Source organism: Acipenser ruthenus, unplaced genomic scaffold (genome assembly GCF_902713425.1).
Source record: "Acipenser ruthenus unplaced genomic scaffold, fAciRut3.2 maternal haplotype, whole genome shotgun sequence".
NCBI classification, from domain to species: domain Eukaryota; kingdom Metazoa; phylum Chordata; class Actinopteri; order Acipenseriformes; family Acipenseridae; genus Acipenser; species Acipenser ruthenus.
The window spans coordinates 1-19,259 of NW_026707870.1; the positions used below are offsets into that span (position 1 = coordinate 1).

Below are 19,259 nucleotides of genomic sequence, written 5' to 3' on the forward strand. Positions count from 1 at the left end.
TTTCTCAAAAGGCAACGCAGAAAAGGTAAGGCAAATCAATAATATACACATTCTGTCTGTGTTCCAATTAGCCACAATGCCTTAAGAGCAACAGCCCTTATTTATCACCTGCTGATAAAATATTTACAGACATCAACACATAAAAGGTCTTTTGTAGTCCATACATTCTTTGTCACTTACATACGCCACAGGTTTTTATTCAACCATGTAAAATATCCACTTTGTAAAATGTTGTGCAGTGGGTGGACTGGTACAGTACAATAATAACATACACACTTGCAGTGTATTTTAAAGGGTTATTTTAAAAGTGTAATTGTTCACACTTTGACAAACATATATGAAAAACAAACTGTAGTCAGTCCCCATCCACACCACATCTCTTACTGACTACAAACGCCCCAGTGTGCATCAATGTAGGATATATGGTTAACAATCTTCTCTTTTTAGTGGTTTCACAAAAAAAAGCAATAAATAATAATAAAAACATAACAATACAAAAAATGTAGAGGTTGACAAACATTACTGAACCCAGCAATACTGACCATATTTCACTGCCAGCATACTGGCAAATGTATCCACTATGCTTTGAAGGGGCCCTTAATATTCCCTCCAGGCACAGCGTTTTATCCAAAGCCAGTTTAATACACACAATACAGTAATATAGAATAAGAGGGGGAGAATCCTGTGACAAGTAGCCACTGCTATTACTGGAAAACACAGTCTGATACTTTAGTTGTATTAGTGGCTGCTTGGTATTTCATGTGGTAAAAACTACCCCAAAAAATATATTTTTAAAGAAGTAACAATTTCTGACTTTTAAAACAACTGCTGAATAACTAAAACGAAATGCTCAAAATATAGCAGCTGATTTGAGAAGAAGTCTTTGCTTTGTTGTGGTCTCAAAGGTTCCCACATTGAGATGTTCCTGGTTATTACCCAAGCGCTTCCATGGTGATAACAGGTAATCCCTGCTTTAAATGAGGTGTTACTAAAAATTGTAGTTTCTTCTATAAAATGTAGTTACTTGAACTTCAGAAGTAATGTTTTATATTTGTTTAAACACCTTATTGTTCAATGGTTTCCCTGGTTCCTTTTGTTTCTAAGCAACCATTCATCTTCAGACTTTCTTCTGCCTGCTCTTCTAGTTGGTCATACTCCTCATCCAGGAAATCAAGGGAGTTGTTGCTAGGCAACCCTCGGATTGTAAATTTGTGAGAGACCTTGGTCCAGTGTTCCCGATTGGCGGAAACTCTCCCATAAAGCTCTGCTGATTTCGGGAAAAGTTCTTGAAGCAGCCTTTATGAAAGATAAAAACAAGAAACTTTTTTTACAGAACAAACTATTACATGCTCAACATTTTGAAAAGCCAAATATACATTAATGCCACTACCTACTTTCTGTCAGTCTATAGGATGAGGCAGCCATACCTCTTTGAGTCTGATCTCATCAGGTCATAGAAGCTAAGCAAAGAAGGACCTGGTAGTATTTGGATGGGGGCTTCCACAGAAGATTATTTGTTGTTGGTTTACTGGAGAGCTGTCAGCTAACCAAAGACCAGCATGGTGCTAGGCGGAATTGCGGCCTAGAATTTATTTGGAGAATTAATCCCAGCCGGTACCATGGATAAAGCCATATGAAGGTCAGTAAAAAAAAATCTCATGTAGTTGACCGCTGTAAATGAGAAGCTGTTTCTGCCTGGCTAAATAAGAACATCATTTTGGTCTAATGCAACTGTAGGCACTACAAGTCCAAGTCCAACTCTTAGTGAAGTCTATTTCAAAAAGCCACCAAACAATCCCTACAACTGGCTGTGGTGGCCAGTGATTGAGTGGATTTGGGGACTGAACTATTTCCTCTTCCTCAAAAAGGGTATGCCCCGCAGACAGAAGTAGGGACCCAACATCCCGAGTCACTCTCTGTAGCTGTCTAGATAAAGGGTAGCTACTTTTAACAATGACTGTAAGTTGCTAAAATTGTTTTATGAGTTACCAACAGTTAAAAAAACAGAAGGTTCTGAGACCTAATAAACGTGGTACAGCATGCCACTGGTGTCCCGGCACACTTACTTGTAGATGGGCATGGCAATGTGCTCCATGAAGCTAATCTGAAGCTCTGGGATGTAGGCTTTCTCTCTGTCCATCATTTCACTGGGTCTATTGCCCATGGCTTTCTCCTAGAGAAAAACACAAACAAAACACACGTTGAGAACAATAGAGGCTTCTTTTGGTAATGGGATGATCAGAAGAAGGGGAGATATCAGTGTCTGGGGGCAAAAATAGTCAAAGATTCACTTTCAAGCACATCTCATACAGTCGTTCTTAAATAGAAATGCAGGCATAATGAATGAACAATGCACTTAATAAAGTAATTATATGTATTGTATGTATCCCGTGGTATTGTACATAACTGAAAGGCACACATACAGTATTGATACATAAAGTCATGACTGCAGAATATTTCTACTTCCTGTAGCCCTGACTATTGCAACAAGCATTATGTGGAACAGTGGTGCTCACTTACTTTTAAAGTCCTTAATCTTGCTTTAATAACGATTTGAATTGAAAAAAAATAAAGGTATTGTTGGATCAAAGCCATAGGCTGCTTAATTCAGTAATTAGGGGCATGGTTGGAACAAAGTCTAGTATTTATGATACACATTATACAGCAGATGGTTCTACAGAACGAAGAGCTCAAAAGTTATCAGTGTTCTTCAGTTTGATGAACATGTTCTCAAACACAAGCTCAAGGTTTCTTTCAAAGTCTCTGAATAAATGATTCATTAACTAATTACAATTAATTTACTTCCTATAAATCATATATTGTGAGAGAGAAAATTAAATGTAGAATTCATCATTTAAATATGTTTAATGAAACGCAAGCAGGCTGTTATGAATGCTCAAGAATTGTGTGTGTTCCCTTGTTTTTTTGTTGGCTAAAACACATACATACCAGATCGCCCTGGGAAAAGAATTCCTTGTAAATAAGTTCCTGTTAAAAAAAAGAAATACACCTATTAATGTATAAACTGAATGTCTGGGCTATGTTGTAAAATGCCATCTAGTGGGAATTGGGACGTCACTGATTTCTTAATGAACAAGACACTTGCTCGACTAATCCAATAGCCTGGCATCCTGTTTAAATCCCAGAGCATTATGGTGCTGTATGGGGTGGTGAGAGGGTATGTATTATACACTACAGGGAGCTGTATAAACTCTAGGATTACTCCATTGAAAAATCAGTTTGGGTGGCAATGTATTATTTATCACCACATATCAAGGCAAATAAGATCCACAGCTGAAGTGAAAGTTATCCCAGCAGGGCTTTAAAACACAGAGGAGGCACACAGTTTAGGATTTGTAATAGATTAATAATAGCTTCAATAAGCAAGCTATAATGGATGTTCTTAACAATTAAAGATGGTTATGAATCAGAACAAGCTATAGCAGTGTTTTAAACCCTGTGGTGCATTAAAACAAACCTTATAAGTACTTTATAGCATGCCATCTATCGTATTATTACATTGTATTGTAATTGTTAACAACAATAATAAACACCTTAATAACATGTTTGTTTTTTTACATACTTTTGCCAAAGACAATTAAAAAATGGGTAATAAATAACCATGAATCTGAGTTATAGGTATATCAGGAACACATAGCAAAGTACCCAGTTAGTTTTTGACTGGGTACAATAATATATAATATGACTCATTTATATTTAGAGGACAAAGCATATTGATCAACCTGTTCTTTCTGTTGTTGTTTTTTGGGTGAGTACTATACACAGTATGATAATGATTAGGTTAGCCTCTTGGGTGTTATCTGTGATATTCAAGGGAGCAAACCATTGCGTTTTGCATATGGTCATATCAGCAATTTGGCAACACAGGTAACCCCCACAGGGCAAAGCCACCACAAACGTGTCTCAGCTATCCCTACTTTGGATGGCATTATAAAATTGCTGTCCTATAGTTACAAAAACCATGCCCTGTCTCCAATTGGAATGCTCACAATGTAGACTTACAATGTAGTTAAAGAACAGAGACATAACCCATAAGCTGTACTATACTTACAGCAATCTTAGTGGTGGTTTTCCATCCTTTGGTCTGGTCTGACAGGTCACATGAGGTCATGAGCAGGCAGAGGATCAGACTGTGGTGATGCTTGTTCTTTGGGTCATAGCCCACTAGGATAAAACAAAGAGACCGACAGGGTTTGAGTTGCCCTGACTGGCAGAGATAAAGTGGTTGGTGGCTCTGTCCATTTAACTCAAAGCCAATATCAACACTATTATACTTGAATATTATAATTGTTTACCAAAAACTCTTGACCATTTGAAGAGCCCATACAGTATTATTTAGTTTTTAGTTATATAGTGCTTTTCATGACACACAGGGATGACTTCATCAGTACGTGCCCTGAACAGTGTAATTACATGGATAAAGGCACTACCCAAATCTATTTGGTTCATTTTATCAACCTACTGTATATTCCCTCAGGATAAACCACCTCTGGATTTTATCAAACACCTACCTGTGGTTATCCCAGAATTACCCCCAATAAATATGTTTTTGATATAATATTTAATGTGGTTCTGGATTCTTGCTGAAATGGGTTCAAAAACAGAATCACACACAACATTCCAAATTGCGTGTGCCTACATTTTGCCCAGGTTAGTTCAAATGCATACATTGCTGCTTGTGCATTCAATGGAACAGCTCCCATCTGTAAACCTTGTAGACATTGTGAAAAACAATGAAACTTGTTCGGTTTAATTGCATGTGCTTGTTTGCCTCAATACTGCTGGTGTGTATAAAACACAAAGATAACCAGAGTTCTCCAGTAGAAAACACGTGATGTACACACTTCTCATATGTCTTGTATCATTAACAGTAAAATTGAAGCTAATGATGGGTAAGCAGTCTTAAATTGCTTCTTTTTTGTTTTATAATTTGAATGGGCTTTTTTCCATTCAGAAAAAAATGTCTCTACAATTTGGAGTAAATAGTGTTGAGAATCTAGTCGGATGTGTAGTAGTGGATGGGGAAGGTGGAATCCAGCTCATCATATTCTTGCCTTCTAAGATTTGAAAGTTGAAACCACATTAACTCAACAGTTATTGCTGCACTCAAGTATGCATTTCAAATTGGTTTCGTTGTTTAGGATGTAATGTTAGAGACTACTTGAAAACAGGATACTGCATCCGCAGCTAAAGCCTTTCTCATTGATTGGTAACAAGGAATTACCCTTTAACATTGTTGATTGTGTTAAACCAACCAAAGGAAAAGTCTAAATGTCATGCCAAACGAAACTTGACTTCAAAGATGCTTGTTCCCGTCTGCTGCCTGTAGAATTCTCAAAATGCTATACACATGTATACCAATAGATGTCAGCATAACCTGCATAATAATGAATGAGAAAGGGACCCTCACGGGACAAGGAGGAAATACATCTGGAACAAATGCGTCCACATGGATTGAATGATTGTTTGTCTGTACTCAATATTTTGACAGAAGCCTAATAAAAGTGTTAGGGCCAAGAATGTAACCTTCATTTTATCCTTGTTAAAGGCTAGCAACAATTATATTTTCACAGAAACATCAGCATATATTCTTCATCGACTCACAACCTAGAATTACATTGAATTGGCCCAACCGTAACCTATACATCTACTGGATCTATTAAGCCCTTTAACCTTACCAGGCTTCAGTAGTGCCCCCTGTTCCCCAACGATTTCCCCAAACTTCTTGGAAGGTAGTGCATGAATACTCTAACTCAATATAATGTGCACAATAGGTTTCTTTACATACAATACCCTTCTCATTTCATTTGTGTGGTCTTTACAAGCGCCTTCCAGCATCTCAAGATAGGAAATATTTTTACCATCTGCCATTTTCTGAAGGTCTTTGAAGATACGTAAATGATGAGCCAAGTCAGTTGCCAATATAATATCTCTCATCAGATCCAGCATCCTTTGGTAATCCTAAAATAAAACAGTATGTGTGTTTTTTGTTAGGTCCATCTTCATTGAATCTCAAGGTGACATCTCAAGGTAACTTAATTCCTTGATGTAATAGCTGATTTAAAGCGCATTCTATTAGAAACAGCTGCATACATATATATATATATATATATATATATATATATATATATATATATATATATATATATATATATATATATATATATATATGTATATATATATATATATATATATATATATATATATATGTATATATATATATATATATATATATATATATATATATATATATATATATACAAAAATAGAATGTTAATTCCAATCCTAGTTTGACCATGTTGCTATTTCATGCAGTTATGTAAAATCTAGGGTTACCGTGTATAACTTATTGTAATTTCTCACTGACCTTTCTGGAGAACTGCTCAAAGATGTTACATCCATGAGTGTTTAGAATGGCTATTGCCTGGGCAAAGTGGTGTCTCTGAGGAGAAAGAAACCTAAATAGATTAAATCTAATGTATAATATAATATAACATGCTTTTAAAAGGGTAAAATACAAGCATGTGACATTTTACCTCCATCACTGATCCTTCTGAGCTGTATAGGGCAGCCAGCACAGATTGCTAAAAACAAGAGAAGTATCACAGACACAAAAATAATTAGATTCCTGGTTGGATGATGAATGAAATCATTTGTTTTTTCAGAAGGTGAGATTAGATTTTGAGTTTGTGTTGAGGAATCGTCTCTGGAAATACTGCAGACACAGCTAACATCATGTATTATTATTTGGTGCATCAAAATATTGTTATTAAAAATAAACAGTGAGATGAAATGTCTTGTTTAAACAGGTGACCTGCTACATGGCTTTATAAGTCATGCAATATCTAAGGAGAGATAAATCATTGTGTGAGTTATTCATCATTAATACAGAGATGGCAGCCTTTTTTGCATGTAACTAATATTTTTTGTGTCAACTCAAGCGCTCTGTTTTATTATAGTAAAGACTACAGCTAAGGCCAAAAGTTTTGTGTCACCCTATAGAATTAACTAATTTTGCTTTATAAAGTCGAATAAAACCTGCTGAATAATGTTATCTTAATATATTTAATTACATACCGCTTTGTAGTTTTCCATATACTTGACGAAAAACAGACACAAACTGAAATACGACATTTCGAAATTAAAATTTTTTTTAGTCTAGATAATGCAAAACTTTTGGCCATAGCTGTACATTGCTTGACTACTCATGTCTCTATGCAAATTCTATTATTCAGTGCATTTTTACTGGTTACAGCCTAGGTTTGTTTTTATTTTGTAATGGGGCTGAGACCCATCAAATCTTCCTGGAGATAGCGTACAACACTAACCACCCCTGTGTCTTATGCTGTCCGAATACTTGGAGGGTAATACCATCTTATATAGCACGATTATTTACATACAGTAGTACCCCTTCTCAGTTTGTTTACTTCCATTCAGCTTGTAGGAGGCAAGTGAACACTTCTCACTATGGTAAACTACAGTGTACGACAGATCTAAAGCAGTAACATCACACTTCACAGCTCCTTACCGAATCCACTTGGAAGGAATTGTTGGTTCCTCGGTGGTCCAAGTCATGGCACATACACGATACAAAAAGAGCAAATATCTCAATGTCCCTGAAATAAAAAAGAGGTTAAGTCATTAACCATTCGAACTTCTACACATATTCTGTAATTAGCTCATTATCGGTGTATACAGTATGTAAAGATTTACTTTTGCCACTCTTAGTCTAGCATTAAATCCTTTGTGTGGCTTTTAAAAAGTTCCAAATGACAAAGCAAACAACAACTGTGATAAAAAATTCATGTTTTTTTCATTCTTGATGTCTTTTCTAAATCTTGCCTTATTCCAGAGTGTTGTCATGAAAATATACAGACAACCACAGATTGCAGAGAACTTCTTTAAAACATTTTACTCATACTTTTTTGCTGGGTGTCAATGTAACAAAGTCCTTCCAATGTCTCTCATTGAAAATGAGCAAATTATCTACTGTTGGGGAAAGCAGGGATCAAACCTTATGGTTCTTACCCAAGCATGCTACAACCCAGACTAAAAGAGGACCTCTGTTAATAGTACAAGTAACCAACCAATCATATCTACTTCTTCCAATGGGACACTATTGTGCAATTATCTGAGTACAAGTAACTGACAAGATGGAAATAGTTAAAACATGTTCCTAATGCATATTGTAGATCCATCATTTCTGCTGAGTGGAGCACTTGTCCCAGGGGAAATCTGCCTGCAATATTGTTTGGTCCTCACCTCTTCCGAGTGCTGAATTAATCATTGTGCCAATAACTAAGGGTCCTAGCCTTCAGTTGAACTGAGCCCAGTGCTGTCAGTCCCTTGCCCTTTAGCAAAACTCAATCCATCACTGAGATTGCCAATATTGGACTTGCCCTGTTACACCAGAGAGGCTTGAGTCCTGCTTTTGTCTACTCATCCTTCACCTTGTCCAAGACCCAACCTCATCAACGAACCTGTCGGTGGTTAGATAAAAAGAGTCTCGTTCTTTGGAAATCCCTGCGCTTCGGGGGTTTAGATAACTAAATTCACCAGAATTAAAGATCCTTCAGTCAGGCTGCTAATCCTTTTGAGTATACTAATATTATTCTGGTATTGTGTCAAGCAGATTGGAATTGAGAGCCTATTTATGAATTTGGACTGGATGCCAATTGTTAACACTGTTTCAGTTGCCATAGGCAAAAACTAAATGACATGTTGTCCATATTATGCACTTCCCTACTGTAATCTGCAAGTCTCAATCAGCTCCCAACACCCCTAATTGCATGTCATATTAAAATTCTAAGTCATTTAAAACATATTACTATCTGCCCATTCCTGAAATTGAAACATGCCAGTGAATAGCAAATAAAGTGTTTTATAACATGATAATGCAAAAAACACAAAGTAAGCCTTTTTGGTAAACTATCAGTATACTGTATCAATGTGGTTCTCAACATTAAATATTTACATTGTTTTTAATATTGATAATAATAATCCATCCATTATCATTAACCACTTACTCCTTTACAGGGTCGTAGTGAGCCGGAGTCTAACCCAGCATACACAGGGCAAAAGGCGAGTCGGGACGCCAGTCCATCGCAGGGCACCACACACACACAGGGGCAATTTAGAGTGACCAATCAACCTAGACAGCATGTCTCTGGAAGGAAACCGGAGTACCCGGAGAAAACCCACGTGAACACGGGGAGAACATACCAACTCCACACAGACAGTACCCGAGGCTGGATTCGAACCCAGGACCCTGGCGCTGTGAGGAAGCAGCGCTAACCACTACGCCACCGTGCCACCTGATGATGATGATGATGATGATGATAATAATAATAATAATACTAATGTCCCTAATATTTCCTGATTTCCTCTAGTTATTCTCAAACACGTGGCATGTTAATTACAGTATGGTCCCTATGTAGGCAGCACCAGACATTTTTGTAATATTAAGCTGGGGATTCTTTATCTCTTAAAGCTATTGCACTGATTTTGTATTTACTTAAAAATGTGACACATACACACCAGGAAAATCTCATTAAGTTGACACATCCAACTTTTTTCAAGAGGGACCCAGTAGACAAATATACGTCTAACATGATCGATTGATTCTCACGCAAACTTTTCTCTAACCAGTGATTGCATATACCTCGAGGAAGAAAGTAATTGTGAATCAAGTGTTTAAATTTACCCAGTGAAGCAGCATTTCAAATGTCAGGTGGTAACCGATTCCAGAATTTAGGAGCACTGTACATAAAAGATGTCTGACCTAGCTTTGTTTTCATAAAAGGAATTTACAGTTTACCTTCCCCTGGAAAATTCTCATCTGAAAATTCTCACCCTACCCCACCAAACAAGCACACATCTCTACACCTTGATCTACAGAAATAGAAATGTAACCTTACTCAAGATACTTGGAGAGTTCCAGATTCTGGTTCAGGAGATAACAGAAATGAGAGACAGAGAATGCGTGCATCCAGTTGTGATAGGGTGGATCCCTGTATCCCTTCTTTACCATGAGACAGAACCTAGAGGCAGAAAAGAACATTCCTCTGTTATAGAACATAAAAAAGTACTGTACAGTACATAGACAGACACACAGCTGCAGTACGAAACCAAAGTGACTAAATATACTAATTAAAGTGCTTACCTTGCCAATGTTTTAATGTCTATCTTATAAGTGTTAATAAAGCCCATGTCCTCAAACATGCTTAGAATAGCCTGGGGAGAGAGAAATAATAATATGATTGTGGTTGTTTAATAAGCTTGATAAAATTGATATAGTAATATCAATGTGGATAAAGCAAAGAAAAACAAAGAGAAAAGACACAATACAAAAGCTTATTGACCAATGAACACCACATTATTTTTATACTGTTACAGTAAATAGGGAGGGATTATAGTATTTTAATCCCTTACCCATTAAAGTCCTATCATTTGTTTTTTATCATTCTCTGTTGTTTTATTCATTATTTACCATGCTGAATGACTATTCTGACAAACGTGTTTTCTACCACTGGGTATGTTTCTGAAAGGACTCCTACAAAATGGATTTCTGAGGGTGAGTTGGTTTGAAAAAAGAACACCTCAAAGTGTGTTCCTTTGAAAACCTCACCATAGGAGTGTCATCATCTGGCAAGGAGCGAGGCGTGTAGGTGAAATAGGCAAAGCTTGGATGAATCTCATTCACAGGTTGGATTCCAAATGTCAGAAGCTTGGTCATCTCTTCCTCTGATACCTGTTTAAAGATACAAAGAAAAAAATATGAGCACAGGCTAAATCAACTGACTTTTCTTCTGATAGTAGTTTTGCTGTTTGGCGACTTATTAAAAAGCAATTGCAGGCTAAAATAATAGTGTCTGTCATAACGAGCACCTCAAGAGGCTTTGTTCACGAAAGATAGTAACAGTCAAAAACTAGATGATTGTGTGTTTACCTTCATATGATACATCATCATTTCATTGGCCAGGTGACTTCTAAACTGAGCTTCATGGACTTTCTTATACAGCAGAGACTGTAGAGGGGAAAAAACAGCAAACATCTTCAATTGTTAGCATCAGAAATAGATTTACCTTGTCACCCTATTTGACAGACGCTTTTAAAAAAAAAAAAAATTAATTCGGTATTAATATATTTAAAGAGATTTAGTTTTGTGAGTCTTGCCTATTCAAAAACATTTTATGTAGAATTCTCTATTGTCATTTCTGCAAAGACAATTATTCGCCAGGATTAAACTGCTTCTAAAAAGACACCGCATGGCTGACTGTACGGGAGTGAGGTGAGGAAGCATATCAGTGTTGTACATGCTTCAGTGCATGGAGCAGTCATAATCCCCTACCCCACTTCCCCACAACCAGCCTTGGAAAGTCTTTTCAGAAGCATTGTTTTCAGGAATAGTTGGTTAGCATGACAAACAGTAAGCATGGCAGAAACAACAATAAATACAGCAATAGGATATTAATATGGTAAGAAAATAAATATTTGGAAACTGTAGGTGGTAAATTCTGAACAGTTATTGAAACTATGGAGCAACTAAATATAAATATTGACGTTCCAATAATAAGGATCTTATTAATAAAATATGAAATACAAATATTTTACATAAGCAGGCAATACAATAATGACATTTTGTTCCATTCAATTGTGTTAAAACCCCACCCATGCCTGATTTTCTTATACATATGTATGAATATTATCTGGACTTCACATGTATTATTAATGACATAAACAAAAAATCCCAAAGAATGACAGAAACTTACTTATCTCTTAAAAAGCAGAAAACACCTCCGTTAAGGCAGATAAAATGTTTTCCAAACCCTACCACAACTAATGCTCAAGGTCAAATATTAAAGGCATATCATCTACATTTTCATAATACTTCTTAGCCTTTAAAATCATATTATGAGTGTTCTGTATGATCGCTTATTGTTATTTGCCAACTATTTACTAATAACTATTCCAGAAAAAATGAAACCATATGAAAATATAGTTTTATGATTATGAAGCACTTAGTAAACGATATAGTGATTTCTTTTTTTTTTTTTTAAATTGCATCATGTACTGTTTAACTAAACTAATAAAACAAACAAGCATGGTCATCCACAGAGGACAATGACTTACGTGAGCAATACTGATTCCACAGTAGATTGAGAACGCCGTGGCCAAATCTTCATCAAACCTATTGAACCCGGGGCCATTAATCTTATTGACCAGTTCAGCTACACCAATCACCTCTAGAGGACAAGAGGAAATAGACTGAATTAGGTTTCTCTCTCAACTGTAGGGGCATTCAAACAGGGAAATACAGTTAACAGCTCGATCTAATTTACAGTACCTGCTAATTTCTGCATGGTATACATCTGTAGCAGAGTACAAAAGCATTGTGATTCAGGGGTGCAACATTCTCATGTCTGTGCACAATTTGTGTGTTTTTGCCACTTCATTTGAAAAAGCTTTCTATTTTACCGTTTACAAACTAAATGCAAGTTGTATTTAAGTACTGTTGTTGTAAATAATCTCCTGGATTGAACCTGTTAGGTTGGATATTCATTCATTCAAAAGTAATGTCTGAGTTGCCACCTGCTGACACTTGACACTAATTTTTTTTTTTTTTTAAATCTGCAATTATTTTTTCTCATTTTCTTCCCAATTTGGAAAGCCCAATTATTTTTTATTTCAACCCGGCTCACCGCTGCCACCCCTGCGCTGACTCGGAAGAGACGAAGACGGACACAAGCGTCCTCCGAAACGTTTGCCGTCAGCCGTCCGCTTTTTTACACTCTGCAGGCCCGCCATGCAGCCACCTCAGAGCTACAGAGTCGGAGGACCACACAGCTCCGGACAACTTACAGGCAGGCCTGCAGGCGCCCGGCCAGTCTACATGGGTCGCTGGTGCGCGATGAGCCAAGGACACCCTGGTCAACCTAAGCCCTCCCCACCCAGGTGGTACTCGGCCAACTGTGCACCGCCCCCTTGGAACTCCCGTCCACGGTTGGCAGTGGAATAGCCTGGAATCGAACTGTCAACCTCCAGGCTATAGGGTGCATCCTGCACTCCACGAGGAGCGCCTTTTACTGGATGCGTCAAGTCTGTATACACGCTGGCCAACAAAACAAATGCATCTGCTATTTTTCTTCAAGCCATTTCCATCAGAAAAAAAACAGTTGGAAAAAAGCAAATTCCATGCACCATTACCACAAAGTATAATATGCTTCAAGCAACAAGGTTCACTAGATCCGAAACACAGAGTATTTATCAAAATGACAGAAAACAAAAGGATTAATCTTCTCCAAAAAGACTGGAACACAGCCAGCTCTATACAGCATAGCCAATAAAGCCTACATTTAATTGAATTTCACCCTCATTACCTTGAATAATGGAAGTGAACAGAGACAATTTAACAAAACAAAATGATTTCAAAGTGAATGTAGTTTTTTACTTGTCAGATTTTGTGCTGTGTTTTGCATTCTCCTGAAGGTCAGGTACCATGAACTGTCTGCATAGAATAGAGCTCTTGTTAGCAATACTGTACTTGTTATTAGTTTGTTTTCTCTGCGGTTTCTTTTTCCTATTGCACACTGTATATGTAAAATCCATTCTATGTGTTCAAAATGAAAGCTTTCCCAATGTGCTGAGTGTGTTTTTGTTGTTACTTTTCATCTACGGACAAAAACAGTATTTGACGTATTGCCTGAAATTTTGCTAAACCACTCATGCACCAATGTAAAAATTTTGCACCAATGAGGGACCAAGCAGAATTTCACCACAGGCTACATTTCACTGTTTATAACAATGGTTATTACAATAGCAAAAAATAATAAAGTAGTCAAGCTTGCCATTATTCTCATCTTTGATGGGGAAGCAAAGAATGTTCCTTGTCCGGAAGCCAGTACTGTCATCCACGCCTCGGTAAAACAGAGGATGGGAATAGGCATCCTTGATGTTCAAGATCTTTCCTGTGGTTGCTACGTGACCAGCAATACCTTGATCAGCTGGGATCCGAAACTCATTCTTCAAAAGAACAAAAAAGTATATAGTTCAGCATATAGCACACTAGCAACTACTTGCTAAGCTCTTAAGGATGAATCAACAAAGATGTACTGTACTGATTACAACAGGTACTTGGCAGAGTCCACAGCTGAAGCTTGTCTGCCAATACAGGGCAAAACAAATTAAAGTACATTTTTAAAGGTAAAAACTAGGGGTGTGCAGATACTTTTTCTGTGATTTGTCTGGGTAATTTTCTTTAAGATATTTTAAATTCTTAGGGATTAATTCAAATCGAATGTAACCTGTTCAAATGTGTTCATTACACATCACAAAACACAACTTTCCCTTGTTTGCTCTTCTCTACACAATTATTGAGTACCAATCAATACCAATCTGACAGTGTGATTGAATACAGAATCAGTCATGATCAAACCAACTAAAACCACATGTGTGCACAACATCTCTACAGTGAACAATGGGATTATTGTCCAGGGCAAGATTTAAATTTGGATCAAAGAAATACATCTCCAAGTATGCAAATTCAAATTCAAATGACAGGAGTGATCCAATGTTGCCAAAGCATTTCAACACAAATGCAACACCTGTATATAATTTCGTCAGAGTGATTCGCTCTTAAGGTCTTAAGGGGCGATGGAAAGGTCATGTGTATGTGATGAATCCATGGCATTTGCAAGTTTCATTTTATTTTGTGTCAATTTACGGCACAACCTGTCAGTGCCTCTGGTGACATGAAAATTTGCTTCCAATTGGCTTTTAAATCACTCAATGTGGAATTTTATTGCCATTGAATGTTACTCAGTTGTATAGATGTAGGCAAATTAAGGAAAGGCAGCTTTTCTTGTTATGAGATTAACACGTTTTTAATACGGTTGTTTAGATTAATTTCAAGTAAAAACAAGGGGCAAGTTTATATGTATACACATAAGGTTCTAAGCAAGGTTTCTAATACACCTACAGTAATATAGACCACAAACCTGCGTAATTTGCAAAAAAATATTACAATATGGTCAAAGCACATTTTCTTTGTATTTTCCACATACAAAAGTGTTTTTTTTCAATACAATCCGTCAGACACAATTGGATTTCTGGACACTTCAACACACACTGGAGCCTGATGCCTCTAATTCAAAATGCTGAGACTGAACAGTCTGACTAACAGATGGATTTACCTCATCATCATTCACAACACCACCATCAAAAACTTTGGCCACCAGCTCATGGTTCATTCTGTCCAACAGGAACACAGAGCAGCTGTTGATAGATGGAAACATCTGATTAGAACAGGATTTTTTTCATGACTTTTTTATATGTTGACATGTCGAAAAGGGTGAATCCGGGAGAGGCTTTTGTATTCTGTTCTTTAGAGCTTGTTTTAAACACTGTATGCCCATCATTCTCTGTGTGACAGAATGAGATTAAAAATGCCCCTCAACTTTAATCTTGATGAGAAATGATTGAGTAGCAGTGTACTGTATTGTGTTCTCCACTAAAGTGCAATGATAGCACAAGGGCAGTTATGATAGTATGACACATTGGAGAAATGGTACTGTGCCAGTAACCTGGTACCATATCAGTGTGCCATCCTATTAAAAAGCATTACCAATGCACTGCTGGTAATGCTTTGCTTTTCTAGCCATTCTACCATTAGGGTTTCTTCAGGGTGATATATTGGCACTCTTTGATGACGTCCTCTCTGTTTTATGAGCTCTAAAAAGTCTAAAAAATAATATTTACATCCTTGGTTGCTGCTGTACAGACGGTCTCTCTCTACAAAAGACGCCTCATCTGTTTATGTTGTATGAAACTGTACAGTTGCACACTGTGGGTGCCTCATATATAAACCAGATCAACCTCTTACACAATAGTTATTATTTTATTGTACAAAACCTGTAATGGAAACAAACAACACAGCTGTATACCAAATAAGAAAGTGTGCTGTCTCTACCCTGTAGAATCCTAGAAAGTCACATGCCCTCAGTCCCTCAGTAAGGCAAGCCATATCCCCTCAGAGGTTAATGTCAAGAGCACTAACCTATTTAGTATGCAGTGTTTATATAACCCTTCAGATAGCTATATATATATATATATATATAAAACGTGTGTGTGTGTGTGTTATGTTTTTGTGTGTCTGTTAAAAGTATAAAGAAATTGTGCAGATAATCATCTGTTGGTGCAGGCATTACTCAAGGAGAGTATCAAAAGCTACTGCTGGAGTCAAACTGACTTCAGGCAAAAGCTGACAAAGTGAGGCAGTTTTAAAAATAACACTAGCAATTTTAGCAACAGTAGTGTTATTCCTCTGGGAGTAAAACTTGGAAACTTTGTGTGGTAGGCTTGTAAGCGTTTACTATAGTATTTTATATAAACAAAAAAAAACTAATCATTGGAAAGGATAAATGCATGCTATAGCCTTACATTTCTGCATTGCTGAGGTTTCTGGCTTCTATAATGATCTCCTGCAGTAGGACCGACACGTCATCTGTAAAATTAAAATAGGTTCATAATATCGAAAATACAAATTTTCAAATTCAATCTGCAACATAACAACTCTGCTGGGCCTAGTTATATGTAAACAGAAGCTCACATCACATAGCAATTAGCACTTGAAAATGTGTGCTCAGAATCCCTGTCATGCAGACACTAAACAAGGACAAATGTGCTTGCCTTTAGTTGGAAAAAACACATGTGTGTTGCAAATGCTCAATTCACTTTTTAACTGATTAATTGTATTATGAGAAACATTGGTAATGCTTTAAGTTGCATTGAAAATAATAATTAAATAGTGCAGTATATACTGTATAATAAAGACGATAATATGATTCTTACCTAAGTGTGTAAAGAGGTTTTTGGCAACTTGGAGCAGTGCCTGTAAGTAAAGAAACAATTTTGTGTTAGTGAATTAAAACAGGGCTCCAAGGGCTAAGATTTTAACTCCAAAGTATCATTAGCACAGTTTTTACCGAAAGCAGACTATTACACCAATTACAATTTTAATTACAGTCAATCTGGACTGTAAATGAAACCAGCTAACTAAAGGGTTAGAGGCCATATCTCACTGCCCATATTCATGAGCCACCCAGCCCCCCCTCTGTTACTCTAAAACATCATCAACAGTTAACAAGAAAACAAGACGCTCATATTAACAATATCAGCTTTTGAACGTCTAGTGGAACAAAATAGTAGTAACTGAGTTCTGAATTCCAGCTCAGGCAGTCTCCCAGGATGCCTGTCAAAGGCTGACTTAGCTGCAGTCAGTCTTCATTGTGGCACTGGCTACGTCAACCACTTGTGCACTGTGGCCATGGCAACTAGGAAGCACTGTTTGAAAAAGCTCTGTGCACTACTTTAGAGACAAGCTAGCGGTCCTCTTTCTAAATATACAAGAGACAAAAGACAAATTATTGGAATGCTTTGGACTGAATTGACTTTGACAGCCAAGAACATGATGCCAAAGGATGATAGCAGCCCCCTTATCAGTCCCCTCAGGAATCACCTTGGAGATTACCATACAAGGAGGCGGCTGTCACTTGTAAGACATTGCCTATTTTCCATTGGGGTGCTCATACAGCCACTGACCTATTAATTGGACCACTCAGGCCGCACCGTTTGCTTTTAGGGACGTCCACGATGACACATACTGGAGACTCCTTGGAGATCTCGTGAGGCAAAGGCAAGTTCAGATTGCTTATCACTTATCACACAACATTTCCATCCTCGGAACACACGCTCTGTCTTTAAGACTGATCACATTAGCATTAGCAAGTGTTTGCTCTGTGTGAGATGCACAGATTGATTGTAAAGTGCAGATTTGCCCCCAGAGCACTTGATGCATCTTAGTGAGGCTCGATTTTTATCCTGCTGTCAGAAGGGAAAACAAGGGGATTTAAGGTAGAATTGCTTGCATTGGTTGAAGGCACTACTGCAAGCTGATGTTGATAAAAATGTTTTGTAAGTTTTTGGTGGATACTGTACATATTGTTTATGACACTGTTCTTGTTTTATTCATTTAGTCTTCCAGAATTTAGTAGTAGTCTTCCATTTGTTGTCCTTACCTGGCATTCAAACTTGAGCTTTTGTTCCTTCTGGAATGCCAGTGTGCTGGTTAATACTGTTGATGTATAACAGAAACAGTGCTGAATTTTGTGCTCATCTGCTTCTGTGTACCTATGGAAATACATTATTGTGTATGAATTTTCTAATGACACACTGCACAGAAATCCACAGAAACTCTCATGCAATCCAATCAAATAAAAAATAACCAGACTATTAACACAACAATGTCACTGGGACTATACTATCTTATAATGTGACTTGTTGTGCTAGTGCATTTAGACAAATAAGTGCTAGAGGTTACAATTCTGATCGCATCCCAATTTATTTATTTTGAACATTGCCCAAGTGCAATGCGAAAAGATGCTAGTAGCCAACTTTATCAAATTCCCTCCAAATGAAAACAGAGGCATAAAAAGGGCATTGCACAGCAAGGGGCTTGTTGATCTGATGCAGTGGAATTGAAAGAGTTCATCAAATATAAAGAATAAAGTTGCTGAAGTAATAATAGCAAGCACTGTCACAATAGATCCAGTGTGGCAGTATTAACAGTGAGTTAAATCTTTTGACAGTCCCTGTCAATGTGGATTCAAACCCTGCAGATGTTTCATCTACAAGTTTGTACATTGAAAGAAAGCTACTGTCCCGTTAGAATCTACTCCTGGTTTCAGCGAGGACTTTGAATCTAAATCGGAAGGATGCCAAAACAAAAGCTGCAGTGAAATGTATTTTGGTGGAATGAAGAAAAACTGAAAGGGGACCTATTAACCAACAAATGATGCAGCAAGTGTAATACTAAAATATAATGCAGAAGAAGAACTGAGTGAATGGGGAAAATGGGGAAGCTGCTTCCCACAGGTCCTCTATGGCTCAATATAAATATTTTGTCAGCCTCCTCATTGGGAGGTCCTTTGGGATCCCAGCAGGGAAGCTGATTTGCTCAGCATAATTACTTTTAGTAGTTATTATATTGCGTAATGTATTTTACTGCTGGGTTTTGGTTAGAGAAAGCAGACATGTAAGTTCCCTTCATTTCCTCCTCCTCACATACTGATATTGATGCGGTGAAAAGAAAAATAATTTCTTTGAATTCTGGCTCATACAAAGGGTGTAATTGGTAGTTTTTAACTACATATGATTTACTGTTTGCTTAAGCTTACGGTTTA

At 37.2% G+C, this 19,259-nt stretch overlaps 1 protein-coding gene across 1 annotated transcript; it reads right to left on the reverse strand.

The window, feature by feature from the left end:
* Positions 1-9: 9 nt before the first annotated feature.
* LOC131728488 (cGMP-dependent 3',5'-cyclic phosphodiesterase-like) lies at positions 10-19,214 on the reverse strand. Its single transcript, XM_059019480.1, has 18 exons — positions 18,096-19,214; positions 16,870-16,909; positions 16,459-16,522; positions 15,213-15,294; positions 13,869-14,043; positions 12,154-12,266; positions 10,970-11,047; positions 10,649-10,771; positions 10,184-10,254; positions 9,939-10,061; positions 7,550-7,637; positions 6,558-6,605; positions 6,389-6,463; positions 5,883-5,982; positions 4,073-4,185; positions 2,950-2,988; positions 2,067-2,173; positions 10-1,296 (listed from the first exon to the last, which is right to left on the reverse strand). Exons 1-18 carry the CDS (start codon positions 18,219-18,221, stop codon positions 1,065-1,067), a joined length of 1,797 nt encoding a protein of 598 aa, XP_058875463.1. The 5' UTR covers positions 18,222-19,214; the 3' UTR covers positions 10-1,064.
* Between the last annotated feature and the right edge of the window lie 45 nt (positions 19,215-19,259).